Raw genomic sequence first — 13,285 nt, forward strand, 5'->3', positions numbered from 1 at the left:
TAACCTGGGGCTCTAGGCTCCTGTAAGCAGTACTGGTCAGTGGCTGTCTCCACAGTTCTAGAGGTTTCACTAGTCCTTACATCCCTACACTGCTTTGTTTTCTTTTTCACATTTTCTTGTTTATTCATTTATTTGAGTGCGTACACACTTGACCACATGCCATGCCATATGTGTGGAGGTCAGTAGGCAATATGTAAGAGTTGGTTCTGAACTATCACACACACACACAGCTGCAGCTTTTTCGCCTCCTCATTTTTTTTTCTTTTTTTTTGGGACACAATTTCTCTGTGTAGCCCTGACTATCCTGGAACTCATTCTGTAGACTGGGTTGGCCTCGAACTCAGAAATCCACCTACCTCTGCCTCCTAAATGCTGGGATTAAAGGCGTGCGGCACCACACCTGGCTGCACACCCCATTTTTTTTTAATTATTTTTTTAATTTTATGTGCATTGGAGTTTTGTCTGCATGTGTGTCCGTGTGAAGGTGTCAGTTGGAGTTACAGACAGTTGTGAGCTGCCATGTGGGTGCTGGGAATTGAACCCGGGTCCTCTGGGAGAACTGTAAGTGCTCTTAACCACAGAGCCATCTCTCCAGCCCACAACCCCATTCTTAATCATTCCCATCTCCCAAACACTTTAGCCTGTTTGCCTTCATAGCTTTACAAATACAACATAAATTCAGACACAAATGAAAAATAAATAAATAAAAATCTTGGTTGAATACAACTATCCCAAAAGGCTACGTGATGGGCAAGACCTTAGTGACCACACACACACTTTTTTCTTTTTAAATGAAAACTCAGAACCAGGCATAGTGGCACATGCCTGTAATCCTAGCACTCTGAGAGGCAGAGGCAGGTGGATCCCTGTGAGTTCGAGGCCAGCCTGGTCTACTAAGTGAGTTCGAGGCCAGGCTGGTCTACTAAGTGAGTCCAGGACAGCCAAGGCTACACAGAGAAACCCTGTCTTCATAAAAAACAAAACAGAACAAAAACCAACCAACCAACCAAACAAATCCTCAGAACATCCTCTGCTATAGGACCAGGAGGAGGAGGAGATGCGGCTGGTATCTTCGCCCCCTTCTGAGGCAGGGTCTCCCTCTCCCTAAGCCTGGTGTTTACTTTCAGCCAGAGCAGCTGACCAGTGAGCTCCGGAGACCCTCCTGGCTGTCTCTTCAGCCCTAGTGCTGTCAGCACATGCCAGCACACCCAGCTTTGCCCGTGGGGGCTGGGGATCTGAACTAGACCCTTACACATATGTGGCAGACACTTTGTCACCCGAGCCATCTTCCCAGCCTGCTCTTGTGTTTGAGACAGAATCTCACTATGTAGCTCAGACTGACTTCAAACTCAACCTCTTTAGTGCTGAGATTAAACTATGTAGTACTTGAATATAACCTAGTCACATTCTCCTATACATTTAAAACATCTCTGTGTTACTTACCAGGCCTAATACAATGTAAACAGTACCTAATGCAATGTTACGATTGATATATATTATTTAGAAAACAAGAAAAAGTCTGTACACTTACAGTACAATGTCTTCCCAATATTTTCAATTAGCTATTGGTAGAATCTGGGAGAAAGGAGTGCTAACACTACAGTCCCAGAACTCTGAGAGGCACACGCTCAGATCGGAACACCCCTCAACTCTGCACTTATTTCTGTGGCCTAGCCCTGTCCCCCTGCGTTCAAGGAGCAGGCCCCAGGCTCGCCTTGTCTGCGGCAGGGAGTCAGAAGGACCGGCTGTCCTGCAGGGGCTGTGGGGCAGGTAGAGAAGACAGACCTGCTTCTGCAGGCCTATCTTGTCCTTCTGGAAGGCAGCAAGGTGGTCCCTGTGCTGCTGGGCCGCCTCACTCAGCTCCTGCTGCGCGCCCCGCAGCTGTGTCTGCAGCATGCCTGTGGTCTCCTGCAGGAGAAGGAGAATCAGTGAGCGCAGGAAGCCGCCACAGGGGCGAGCTCCGGAAGCCCGTGTTGCATGCACCATTTGTTTGTTTCTATTGAGTGGGCAAAGCTGAGGCAGAACTAGCAGTGCATGCTGTCTCCCCCCCCCTCCTCCCCTCCCCTCGTTCTCAGACCCTACTGTCCCTCCTTCCACATGACAGCGTGGCTTCAGCCAACCTTTTTGGACAAGCCCAAGAGTTAGGAACTGTCCCCAGACAGCTAACAGCCTCCTGAGCATCTCCTACTCCCACCTGACTGCACACACGCATGCACATGATTCCACTCGGCCAGCTATGGTGGCACATGCCTTGAATCCCAGCACTAGGGTGGCAGGAGCAGGTGGGAGCTACATAATAGAGAGACCCTGCTTTGGAAAAAAAAAAGATATTCTAGTCTGGCATTGTAATTTAGTAGCTGAACAATTGCCTAACATATATGGGGCTTCAGGTTTGATCCCTAGAACCACAAAATGATAATAACAATAATAAAAAATATGTATACAGAAATATATAAAATCATGCTGGTTGGCAGTTAAGAGTACTTGCTGCTCTTTGCTCTTGCAGAATACCCAGGTTCAGTTCCCAGCACCCACATGGCAGCTCACAACTGTCTGTAACTTCAGTGCCAGGGGATCTGACATCCTCTTCTGGCCTCTGGAGGTACCAGGCACAAACATGGTATATATATACATATATACACACATACAGAGGCAGGCAAAGCACTCATACACATAACATACAAATAAATACATCTTTAAAAAAAAAATCATGTGTCTCCCCTGCTCTTAAAATACCACTCACCAGCCAGGCAGTGGTGGAGTACAGCTGTAACCCCAGCACTCAGGGAGGCCAAGACAGGAGGATCTCTGTGAGTTTGAGGCCAGCCTGGTCTACAAAGTGAGTCTAGGACAGCCAAGGTTACACAGAGAGACCCTGTCTAAAAAAAAGAGGAGGAGAAGGAGGAGAAGAAGAAGGAGAAGAGAAAAAAGAAAAAAAACCCCACTCACCAGTTTTCCACTGCCCTCAAAACAAAGCCCAAGCTCCCAGTGCGGCTAAGGAGGCCCCCTTCCTCCTTTCCCCTCTCTGCTGTTCCTACCCCCGAGGCTCTCACACTAGCCAAGCACTCCATTTGTCTTCAATTCCCTAGGCCTCCTTCTGTCTGTTACAGAGCCCCGTGACAGTGAATGCTGGGCCTAACGTGTCCTTCAAACACTATCTTCCCTGGGTTACGGTGCTGGCTGCAAGGGTGATGACCTGAGGTCAATTCCAGGGTCCTATATGGCAGAAACAAAGAACCAGCTCCCAAAGGTTGAATTCCATATGCATGTTACGGCATGTGCGCATGCATGTACACATACTCACGGGATAAGTACATGTAATTTAAAAACAAAACAAAACAAAACTGCCTCCTTCTAGCATTCATGAAGGCCTGAGTTCGGTCCCTAACAACACAAAGAACTTGGTGTTATGCCCACAGCTGTACTCCCTGCACTGCGGAGGTGGGAACAGAAGAACCAGAGCCTGGGCGGCCCTCCATACCTGCTCCTTCAACTTCTGAATCTTCATGTCCTGCCTCAGCCTCTCCAGCTGTTGACTAGCATCTGCCAGTTCCTTCTGGGTCTGCAGCAGCGTCTCCAGGAGGGACACTCTCTCCTTCTCTGTCTCCAGCTGCATCTGTGGAAGGGCAGGGGGAGCAAGAGCATCAAGGCTCTCAATTACCACGCTGACCTGGGAGGCCATAGCACATCACACCTGCTCTGAGTACATTCAACAAATAGGATGACCGGCTGAGGGCAAAGGAGAGTCTAGGACCATTAACTTAGAACCAGGAAGTGCAAAGACTGCCGCTGGTTCGCAAGCTGACAGGATGTGGTCAATGTTGGCCCTCCCTCAGGAAGTATGACATACTGCCTGCTGCAGCTAACTGCATATGAGCAGTATACACTCTCTTCAGGAAGCCCCTCTTGAGCCCCGCTCTTAGGAATGGAAAAGTTAGTGGTAGGAGACCGGGGGAGGCAAAGACCACGAGGACCTACTGCTGCAGGCCGCTTACTTGGTACAGGGCGCTGTCAGCCTGGGCTCGTTCCTCCTCCCTCCGTGCGCGGAGAGCTTCGGTTTCTGTCTGTTGCTCTCTCAGCTTCATTTCCAGCTCCGTTCTCTCCCTCTCGAGGGTCCCCTGGGTCTTATCTAGCTCCTGCTGAAGCAAGGCCCGCTCTTTCTCCTGAGCATGCAAAGGAAACCACGGTGTTAGAGCCAGTGAGTGAGCAGAGGTGCAGGAGAGCTTGGCTGCGATGTGAATCTCTCCACTGCCTCACTGTGACTAGGGCACTGCTCTGAGCTCAAGGGACGTTTCTCAATCCCTGCCTTATCTGTCTCACTAAAATTTAAGAGCTAAATGAGATTTATTTAGAAAACAAATGTATTAACTGGGCATGGTGGCATATACCTTTAATCCCAGCACTTGGGAGGCAGCAGTAGGTGGATCTGAGTTTGAGGCCAGCCTGGTCTACAGAGTGACTTGCGGGACAGAGAAACCTGCTCTGAAAAAACAAAAAGCAAAACAAACAAACAAATCTAAAACAAAATTAAGCTGTTTGCTCCATATGAATGTATGGCCACCAGAGAGCTAATTGTGTAATGGCAAAGCGGGAAGCAATAGTCCGTCCCTGCTGGCTACTATGAGCACAGTGTTTTGCTATTCAAAGTGCCACATTCTGGGCCAGCAAGACGGCTCAGAGGGTAGAAGCAGCCGCTGCCGCAGCCGGACGACCCGAGTCCCATCCCAGAACCACACTGGAAGGGGAGAACCGACTTTCCAAAGCTGTCAAGTGCTAACAACCCCTTAGTTGGAATTTCAGCTGACTTGATCCTGCAGGAACTGGTGGAGTTCAGGAAAGCAGGAAGGACCCCGTGGAGCTGGAGCTGCCGATGCGCATGGACTACCAGCATGGGTGTGGGGAGCCGCACACGGGTCCTCTGCAAGAGCAGTGTTTGCCTCTTGGGTTGTTGGATTATAGGCATTCTGAGTAGCACATATGGCTTTTGATTATTGGTTATCTTGTTTTAAAATATTTATTTTTATTTAAGTGTGTACGTGTGCCACATATGTATATATGTGCACAGAGGCCAGAGGGAGGCTTGACAGGCAACTGTGACTACCTGAGGTGGGTTCCAGGATCCAACTCAGGTCCTCTGAAGAGCAGACTCTCTTAACCGCTGATCTCTCTAGCCCCTGATTATGTTTACAGTGAGTCTGTGGCCGAGATGGCAGCCAAGAGTTTGCCCATTTTTAGAATTATGTGCCTAGATGACAGTGCATGTTTGAAAACACGTGTTGAGTAGTGCTCACAGGCATCCTCCGCCAGGAACCAGGCTTAATATCTAAGGACACCCCCAAAGCAAAAGATTACAAAGCAGCTGTGTGCTGAGCTATAGCCTCGTTTTCCTGGAAAGAGTGACTGTCACGGTCACACCTATCAGGATGACGTCTTCTCTCTCTTCCTTTCCACACACTCAGATAACCCTGCCTCTGACTGTCTGGCTTTATGATCTCCCTGATGATTAAAGGGTGGACTGCTCTCTTATAACTTTTTTAAAAATTTAGATAAATTTTTAGAGAGGGTCTCACTATGTAAAACTGAAACTCACTACATAGAGCAGGTTGGCACTGAACTCAGAGATCCACCTGCCTCAGCTTACAAGTGTTGAGGCCAGCCTGGTCCACAGAGTGAGGTCCAGTACAGCTAGAGCTGTCCACACCACTATGCGAGGCCAGCCTGGTCCACAGAGTGAGGTCCAGTACAGCTAGGGCTGTCCACACCACTATGCGAGGCCAGCCTGGTCCACAGAGTGAGGTCCAGTACAGCTAGGGCTGTCCACACCACTATGCGAGGCCAGCCTGGTCCACAGAGTGAGGTCCAGTACAGCTAGGGCTGTCCACACCACTATGTGAGCGTAGAAAAGTGTTTTCTGGGCTATATGTATGCTTCATTCTGTCTAGTGCCTGTATTCGCCTTAGTCAGAGTGACACAGGCTACTAAGTCCTCATTCGTGCAAGCACCATACTTTGCTTTAGGCGTGTAGCTACTGTGGGTTCCTCAGGCTCCAAAGTCATAAAAAGCCATGACATAAATTTACATGTGTCTAAAATTTTAAAAAAATTAATAAACTAATTAGAAGGCAGAAGAAAACAGTCTTTTTTTTTTCTTTCCCCAGACAAGGTTTCTTTGTGTAGTCCTGGCTGTCCTGGCACTTGCTCTAAAGAGCAGGTTGGCCTCAAATTCAGAGACCTGCCTGCCACTGCTTCCCAAGTATTGGGATTAAAAGGCATGTGCTGGGGGCTGGAGAGATGGCTCAGTGGTTAAGAGCACTGGCTGCTCTTCCGGAGGGCTTGGATTCAATTCCCAGCGGCCACATGGCAGCTCACAACTGTCTGTAACTCCAGTTCCAGGGGATCTGACATCATCACACAGACATTCATGCAGGCAAAACACCAACGCACATAAAATAAGAATAAATAAATCATTAAAAAAAAAAAAAGGCTGGGTGTGATAGTGGCACAAGCCTTTAATCCCAGCACTTGGGAGGCAAGGGTAGGTGGATCTCTGAGTTCCAGGATAGCCAGGCTGTTACATCGAGAAACCCTGTCTAAAAAATCATACCAAAACAAAACAAACAAAACAAACAAACAAAGAAAAAAAGTATGTGCCGTCATGCCGGGAAGACTCTTTGTGTTTTGAGAAAGGGTATCCCTTTGTAACATAGGTAGCCTTGAACTCACAAGTCTCCTACCTCCTGAAGGCTGAGATAACAGTTGTGCTCTGCCAGGGCTAACAAGCAACACACACACACACACACACACACACACACACACACAGAGGCGGGGTTATGAATATAGAATTCACTATGCCAGTGTCTTTCATATGTTAACTCAGAGACTAAGGTAGAGACAGGGATAGGCATTCTGGGACTGAGGATTACTAAACTGGCTTTATACCCAGGTGATCAAATCCCACTCTTGTAAGCAGCACTAGCTGGACCAACAGGCAGCAGGCAGCAGACTCCCCGAAAGGAGGCCGGCCATGTCTCCCAGTCCCCAGGCACACCCAACACCTACCCATTTCTCTTGGAGCCTGTTCACCTCCTCCTCATGGGCCACCTTCCATCGCTCCAGGGCTGCCTGGCCCTCCTGTTCAGAGCGGGCCAGCTGCCTGGCAACTGCATCCCTCTCCTGCTCTGCGCGGCTCCTCTCAGCATCCAATTCCAGCTTCAGGCACTTCACCTCCCCTAGGAAGCCAGGCCATGTCGTCACTGAGCCTGTGCCCCACTGCTTTACCTGATAATACTCTCCCTGCCCACCCACCTCATGAGCAACTTCCATCTCAGAGGTCCTGAGGCTGGCTGCGAAGGCTCCCCACTGCCTTCTGCAGCATGCCCAACCCCAGAATGTCTCTCACCTTGAATCACTTCCTTGGCTTGGCTAACAGCTTGAATCTGGATCTCCAGCTGCCCCTTGGTGACCTCTATTACAGAATTTTGCTGTTGGGCCTCAAACAGATTGCTCTCCAGTTGTTCCTTGGCTGACCTGCGAGGTTTAGAAAGCAGGAAGTTCTAGCCCATCGGGGCCTGGAGTGTAAGTACAGGCTACTCAGAGAAGTTACGGGGGCAATTATCTGCCTACAGCTCATTCAGAATGCATAAACTTACGACAGGGAGCTTAGCTTAGCTACCCTTGGCTTTGCAAAGCTCCCTGTGCTTGGCTAAACTAAGTGTGGACCCTACCTGAGCCCCAGAACTTGTTCAGCGAGGTCGTGCCGGTCCCGTTCCACAGCCTGCAGGCGCACCTCCAGCGCTGCCCTCTCCCGTACGAGGGCCTCCTTCTCCTGGACCACTCTAGCAAGCGTTTCTTCCTGTCGCTCTGCGTCCTGCTGCAGCTGCCCCAGTTGAGCTGCGGCTGTTTCTTGCTGGTGATGTGCCTGATGGAGAGAAAGTGATGAGCTACAGGGTAAGGCAGAATCCCAGGGCTGCAAGTTGGGGCTGATGGGTCTTCAGAGATGCTAAACTCTGAACTGAGCTCCAAGCATTGGTAAGTCCGCAACAACTGCCATCCATTTCCTCAATCAACCAAGAGGCCCCAAGCCAGAAAGGATGCTCTCCTATGAGCAAGACACTGTGCTGAAGGCAGCAGGACCAATATATACATCAAGAAAGCAGCCAATAAACTGAGAAGGGTCTCTAAGAATGAATTATGTTTAAGTATTAGGGCAATGAGGGGTTTTGTAGGAAAAGCATGACTGTTATGATCAAGTGTCACTGTCAACTCGGTGATTTAGCATCACCTAGGAGACAGACCTCTGGGCCTGTCCATGAGGATGTTTCTGGAGAGGTTTAATGAGGGAAAACCACCTGAATTTGATGGCACCATCTCATAAGCTGGAGTCTTAGAGTCAATAAAAAGGGCAACAGGAGAAAGCCCAGCGAACAACCCTCTCCGCCCTCTCTGCCTCCTGGTGGCTAAGACACAAGCGAGCAGCTGCTACAAACTCTGGCCACCGGAGACATCTGCTGCCATGCTTTCCTCACTGTGATGATCTGTATCCCCTCAAACTTCTGAGTCCAGGAAAAACACAGGCTGCTGCATTCCCCAAGCCCTTTCTGCTTACAATAAGCCTGTAACACACACCGAGTGACTCTGGCAATGTGTCCTCTCACCTCACTTAACTTCTCTTTAAGTTCTTCCTTTTCTTCTCGGACGCCCTTCAGTTCTGCCTGCAGTGCGGCCCCTGTCTCCTCGGCCCTGTGCAGCTGAGCCTCCAGGTGAACCTTCTTTTCCCACAGGGCTTCCCTGCTGGTCTCTGCCTCTGCCAAGTCCGCCTGCAAAGCACTGCTCAGCTGCTCTGCCGCCTCCACTCTGCTGCTCACAGACTGGTTCTCCTGCTCCAACTACTGGCCAGAAACGGAAGGGGTGCAGGGCATCAGAGGCAGATGGCAAGGGTCCCCTGTGCTCCTGAAGTGCAGGTAGACACAGGAGGGCTTTTAAAAGAAGGGAGAACCATTCACTTGATCTGGTGTCTGTACTCTAAGCACTAGCTGGGCCTGATGCTGGGAAAGAGAGAAAAAAAAAATCTTGCTTTCAAAGGATTCAGAGTAATAACACCAGGTGGTGGTGCAGGCCTGTAAACCCAGCACTTGGGAGGTGATGGAGACCAGGACAGGCTGAATGAAAAACACTGTCTCAAAAACACAAAACAAGACGATATTTCCAGAATAATGAAATAGAGACATTTCTGGGTCTCAGAAGATCTAGAAGCAAGATTTCCTTACTAAAATGACAGGTTAATTTTTTTTTTTTTTTTTTTTTAAGATTTTCGAGACAGGGTTTCTCTCTGTAGCCTTGGGTATCCTAGACTCAATTTGTAGACCAGGCTGGCCTTGAATTCACAGAGATCCGCCTGCCTCTTCTCGAATGCTGAGATTAAAGGCGTGCGCCATCACGCCTGGCCGACAGGTTAATTTTTTAATCAACAGAGCCAGGGTGCCATAATCCCAGCACTCTGAAGGCAGAGGCAGGCAGATCTCTGTGAGTTCCAGGCCAGCCTGGTCTACAGAGTGAGTCCAGAATAGCCAAGTCTACACAGAGAAACCCTGTGTTGTAAAAACCAAACCAAACCAAACCAAATGAAAAATCTTTAACCAATAGAGATGATTTTGAAGGAACTTGGGCTACTCAGAAGATCTGCCTCACCCAACAGGATCAAACACTCACCCCCAGGGACAGGGCCCTTCCCCAGTGATAGTACCCACAGCTCAAACGTTCTGCGGCAGGTCCAGGGGCGGCTGCTCCCGTGCGTAGCTCTAACCCTGCACTCTCCTCTGCACTGTAATGTCGCTCTGCTCTTCTGGCTATGGTTGGGAGCTGACCTGCCTTTGTCTGCCAATGGTGAATGCTCAGATAGGCCCTGCCCTGCCCTGGGAATCACATCTTTGCTCACCTGGAGAAGCTGCTGGTTCAGCCCAACTTTATCTAAAGCCAAAGCCTCGTTTAAAGCCCCAAGCTTGACAGCTGCAGCTCGAAGATCAGCTACTTCTGCCTTCAGGCTGTTCTCAGAACCCGACAGCTCTGCAATAGACTGTTCTGCCTAAAACAGAAGGAGCACAGTGTTTCCTGCTTTGAGTTTTTCTGGAACAGTAAACAGTACACATTCCCAATAACTGCTTTTTAATTTTAAACAATTGCTCTATCTCTTCCATGCATTCTAAACAAGTTTTTCATTCATTCATTCATTCATTCATTCATGAGACAGGTGCTCACAGCATAGAAACAAAGGAAGTTACACAAACAATGACAATTGTCATGACTCTACAGAAACTGTATGTGCACCTGAACACTCAAAGGAGGTGTCAGTTCAGCTTGGGAGAGGGGCTGACAATGGAATACCGACAGAGAGAGGGTTCTTAGGAGTCAGGGCGAGAGGAAAGCGTATACAACATATTAGCGTCATGAAGGAGGACGGCCTGAGAATGCAGCTGCTGCTTTGCGGCAAGAGCAAACAGCGGCTGGAGTTAGCGTGGGAGTGGGAAGGGCAGGCCAGAACAAAGGGACATGGCAAAGGGTGTTGAATGTGGTACCAGACTGAAAAGCCATTAATTTTTTTTTTAAAAAGATAAGATTTAGGCAGGGCGTGATGGCGCACACCTTTAATCCCAGCACACGGGAGGCAGAGGCAGGTGGATCTCTGTGAGTTCAAGGATAGCCTGGTCTACAGAGTGAGTCCAGGACAGCCAAGACTAACATAGAAAGACCCTGTCTTGAAAAACGAAAAATAGGTAAGATTTATATTTTAAAATCATGTGTAGATGTATGTGTGTCTTTGAGTCTTTTCTCATGAATGAATGAATGAATAAATGTACAAACATGAGTGCAGTGCCCACAAGGTCCGGGAGAGAACGTCGGATTCCCTGCAGTTACAGGCACCTGTGAGCCACCTGACATGGGTGCTGGGAAGTGAACTCAGGTCCTCTTCAAGAGCAGTCTGCACTCTTAACTACTCAGCCATCTCCAGGCCCCCTGGACGGTTTTAAGAGAGTAACAACCAAATTTATTCTTGAGAAAACTCATTGAAGCTGGGCATGGCAGTGCACACCTTCAATCCCAGCATTCAGGAGGCAGAGGCAGGCGGATCTTTGTGAGTTTGAGGCCAGCCTGGTCTACAAAGTGAGTCCAGGACAGCCAAGGCTACACAGAGAAACCGTGTCTCAAAAAACCAAAACCAAGCCGGGCGTGGTGGCGCACACCTGTAATCCCAGCACTCGGGAGGCAGAGACAGGCAGATCACTGTGAGTTCGAGGCCAGCCTGGTCTACAGAGTGACTCCAGGACAGCCAAGGCTAACATAGAGAGACCTTGTCTCAAAAAACAAAACAAAACAACAACAAAAAAAAAGAAAACCCAAACCCAACCCAAACCAAACAACTCACTGCATTTCAATGCAGAGGGCATGTTGGGAGAGAGGGAGCCCAGAGGGAAACTAGTGATTCAAACCCCTTTCCTGGGAACACACTTTCCAAGCCCGTGAGAGGCCACATACCCTGGCCAGGGCTGCAGTCACTCCCGCTTGCTCCTGCCTCAGCAACTCTCCTTCTAGGCGACTCGACTCCAGGGCTTCTCGAAGCTTGACCAGCTCACTTAGTGATTCTGACTGCCTGGCTTCCAGGCCCACCAGCGCCTCCTGACTAAGAAGGGAAGGACAGGGGGTTAGGGATGCATTTGGGGCCGGCCACATCCCAACCAGAGTCAGGGTTAGAACTACTTTTTCTATGCAAAAAAAAAAAAAAAATGGAATTGGTTTAAAAAAAAAACTAGGAAGGCCAGCTCTCTAAGATAGAGTGAGTGAAAAAAGCAGTGTCCATAGCAGTGTGTTGGAGAACTGCCTTTCATGCAGAAGAGTGAGCGGGAGCAGAAAATCTGCATGAAGTGGACTGAAAAGATAAGCATCAAGTTAACGGAATGGTTACCATCAGAAGGAAGAAAAATGGAACAGAGAAGCAAAGATGTGGGGAGACTTTCCCGTGTGCATCTCTTTAAATAGGTGGGGTTCTGTTGTTGTTTATTGAAACAGGGTCTTGCTCTGCAGCCCAAGCCGGGTTTGAACTCATAGCAATCTTCTTGCCTTAGTCTCCCGAGTGTTGGAACTACAAGTGTAAACCAATACACCCTGGTATCTTTTTAAGTAGCTTTGGATTTTGACTTACCTAAGTATATTATTGAGTCAGACAGATTAAATTTTAAACACCCAGCCAGGCGGTGCTGCCACCCAGCACTTGGGAGGCAGAGGCAGGTGGATCATTGTGAGTTCAAGGCCAGCCTAGTCTACAAAGTGAGTCTAGGACAGCCAAGGCTACACAGAGAAACCTTGTCTCAAAAAACAAAAACAAAACAAAACAAAAAATATTTTACACAGCCATGTATGTGTGTGGGCTGACTGCCCTTCCCCTCACTGCGGGACACAAGGCATGGCCACAGCCCTGGCAGACCTTTAGGCTTCCTCGGGCTTCCACTGCTTACTAGGGGCAAGGAATGAGGCACAGAGGTGGGGAGCATACCAAGAACCTGCGACAATGCTCTCTGTTAGCATTAAAAGGTGAGTTCAAACCGGGCATGGTGGCGCACGTGTCTAATCCCAGCACTTAGGAGGCAGAGGCAGTGGATCTCTGAGTTTGAGGCCAGCCTGGTCTATGGAGCAAGTTCCAGGGCATCCAGGGCTACACAGTGAGACCCTGTCCCAAACAAGCAAGCAAACAAAAACTTACCACATTTATTTGTGTATGGAGAGGGAACCACGATACACATGTGGAGGTCAGAGGTCAACCCATGAGAGGACTGAACTTACACTGAGTTCTATTTAAAAAGATGCAGGGTATCTTTGGGAGCCGTCTTGACAGCCCTATGCTAGCATTCTATGAAGCACTACCCTATCTTTCCAATAACTCTTCAAACAGCATGGCCATTTTGCCAAGTGACTTATCTGTCCTGACGGCAAAGCCAAACCCTACAGCAAGCCTCTGTTCTGCTCTTCAGTCCCTGCCTTTCCTGCGGTGTTTCCCAGTGCACAGGTTAGCTGGGGCCCTGGCCCTGGACTTCCTTTCGTGAGCAGCCAGCTAACTCGGAGCATGGCACGAAACTCTTACTTCCTTTCCTTTGCTGTTCTGTCCCCTCGATCCTTTTATCTGCCAACTAAAACAGATGAAAGCCCCACTCAGAGTCTACCCCTCCTCCACTGAGTTGTTCCGAATTCTCAGTAATTAACTCTTGCTCCTACGCGCCCCAGACACCAAGCTTGAACTC

The 13,285-nt window shown here is 49.1% G+C and overlaps 1 protein-coding gene across 6 annotated transcripts in view; it reads right to left on the reverse strand.

The window, feature by feature from the left end:
- The window catches only part of CEP250 (centrosomal protein 250), a 52,687-nt gene that overhangs the window by 20,698 nt on the left and 18,704 nt on the right, over window positions 1–13,285 (reverse strand). For all 6 annotated transcript variants that reach the window (XM_084775627.1, XM_084775625.1, XM_084775624.1 and 3 more), the window contains 9 exons: window positions 11,529–11,673; window positions 9,934–10,080; window positions 8,654–8,884; window positions 7,724–7,917; window positions 7,399–7,526; window positions 7,059–7,228; window positions 3,996–4,163; window positions 3,482–3,616; window positions 1,786–1,908 (listed from right to left, as the gene is read on the reverse strand). In XM_084775627.1, coding sequence (XP_084631753.1) covers window positions 1,786–1,908; window positions 3,482–3,616; window positions 3,996–4,163; window positions 7,059–7,228; window positions 7,399–7,526; window positions 7,724–7,917; window positions 8,654–8,884; window positions 9,934–10,080; window positions 11,529–11,673 — 1,441 coding nt within the window. The remainder of the gene's footprint in view (window positions 1–1,785; window positions 1,909–3,481; window positions 3,617–3,995; window positions 4,164–7,058; window positions 7,229–7,398; window positions 7,527–7,723; window positions 7,918–8,653; window positions 8,885–9,933; window positions 10,081–11,528; window positions 11,674–13,285) is intronic.

This window comes from Acomys minous, assembly GCF_964271855.1.
Source record: "Acomys minous genome assembly, chromosome: 3".
NCBI classification, from domain to species: Eukaryota; Metazoa; Chordata; class Mammalia; order Rodentia; family Muridae; genus Acomys; species Acomys minous.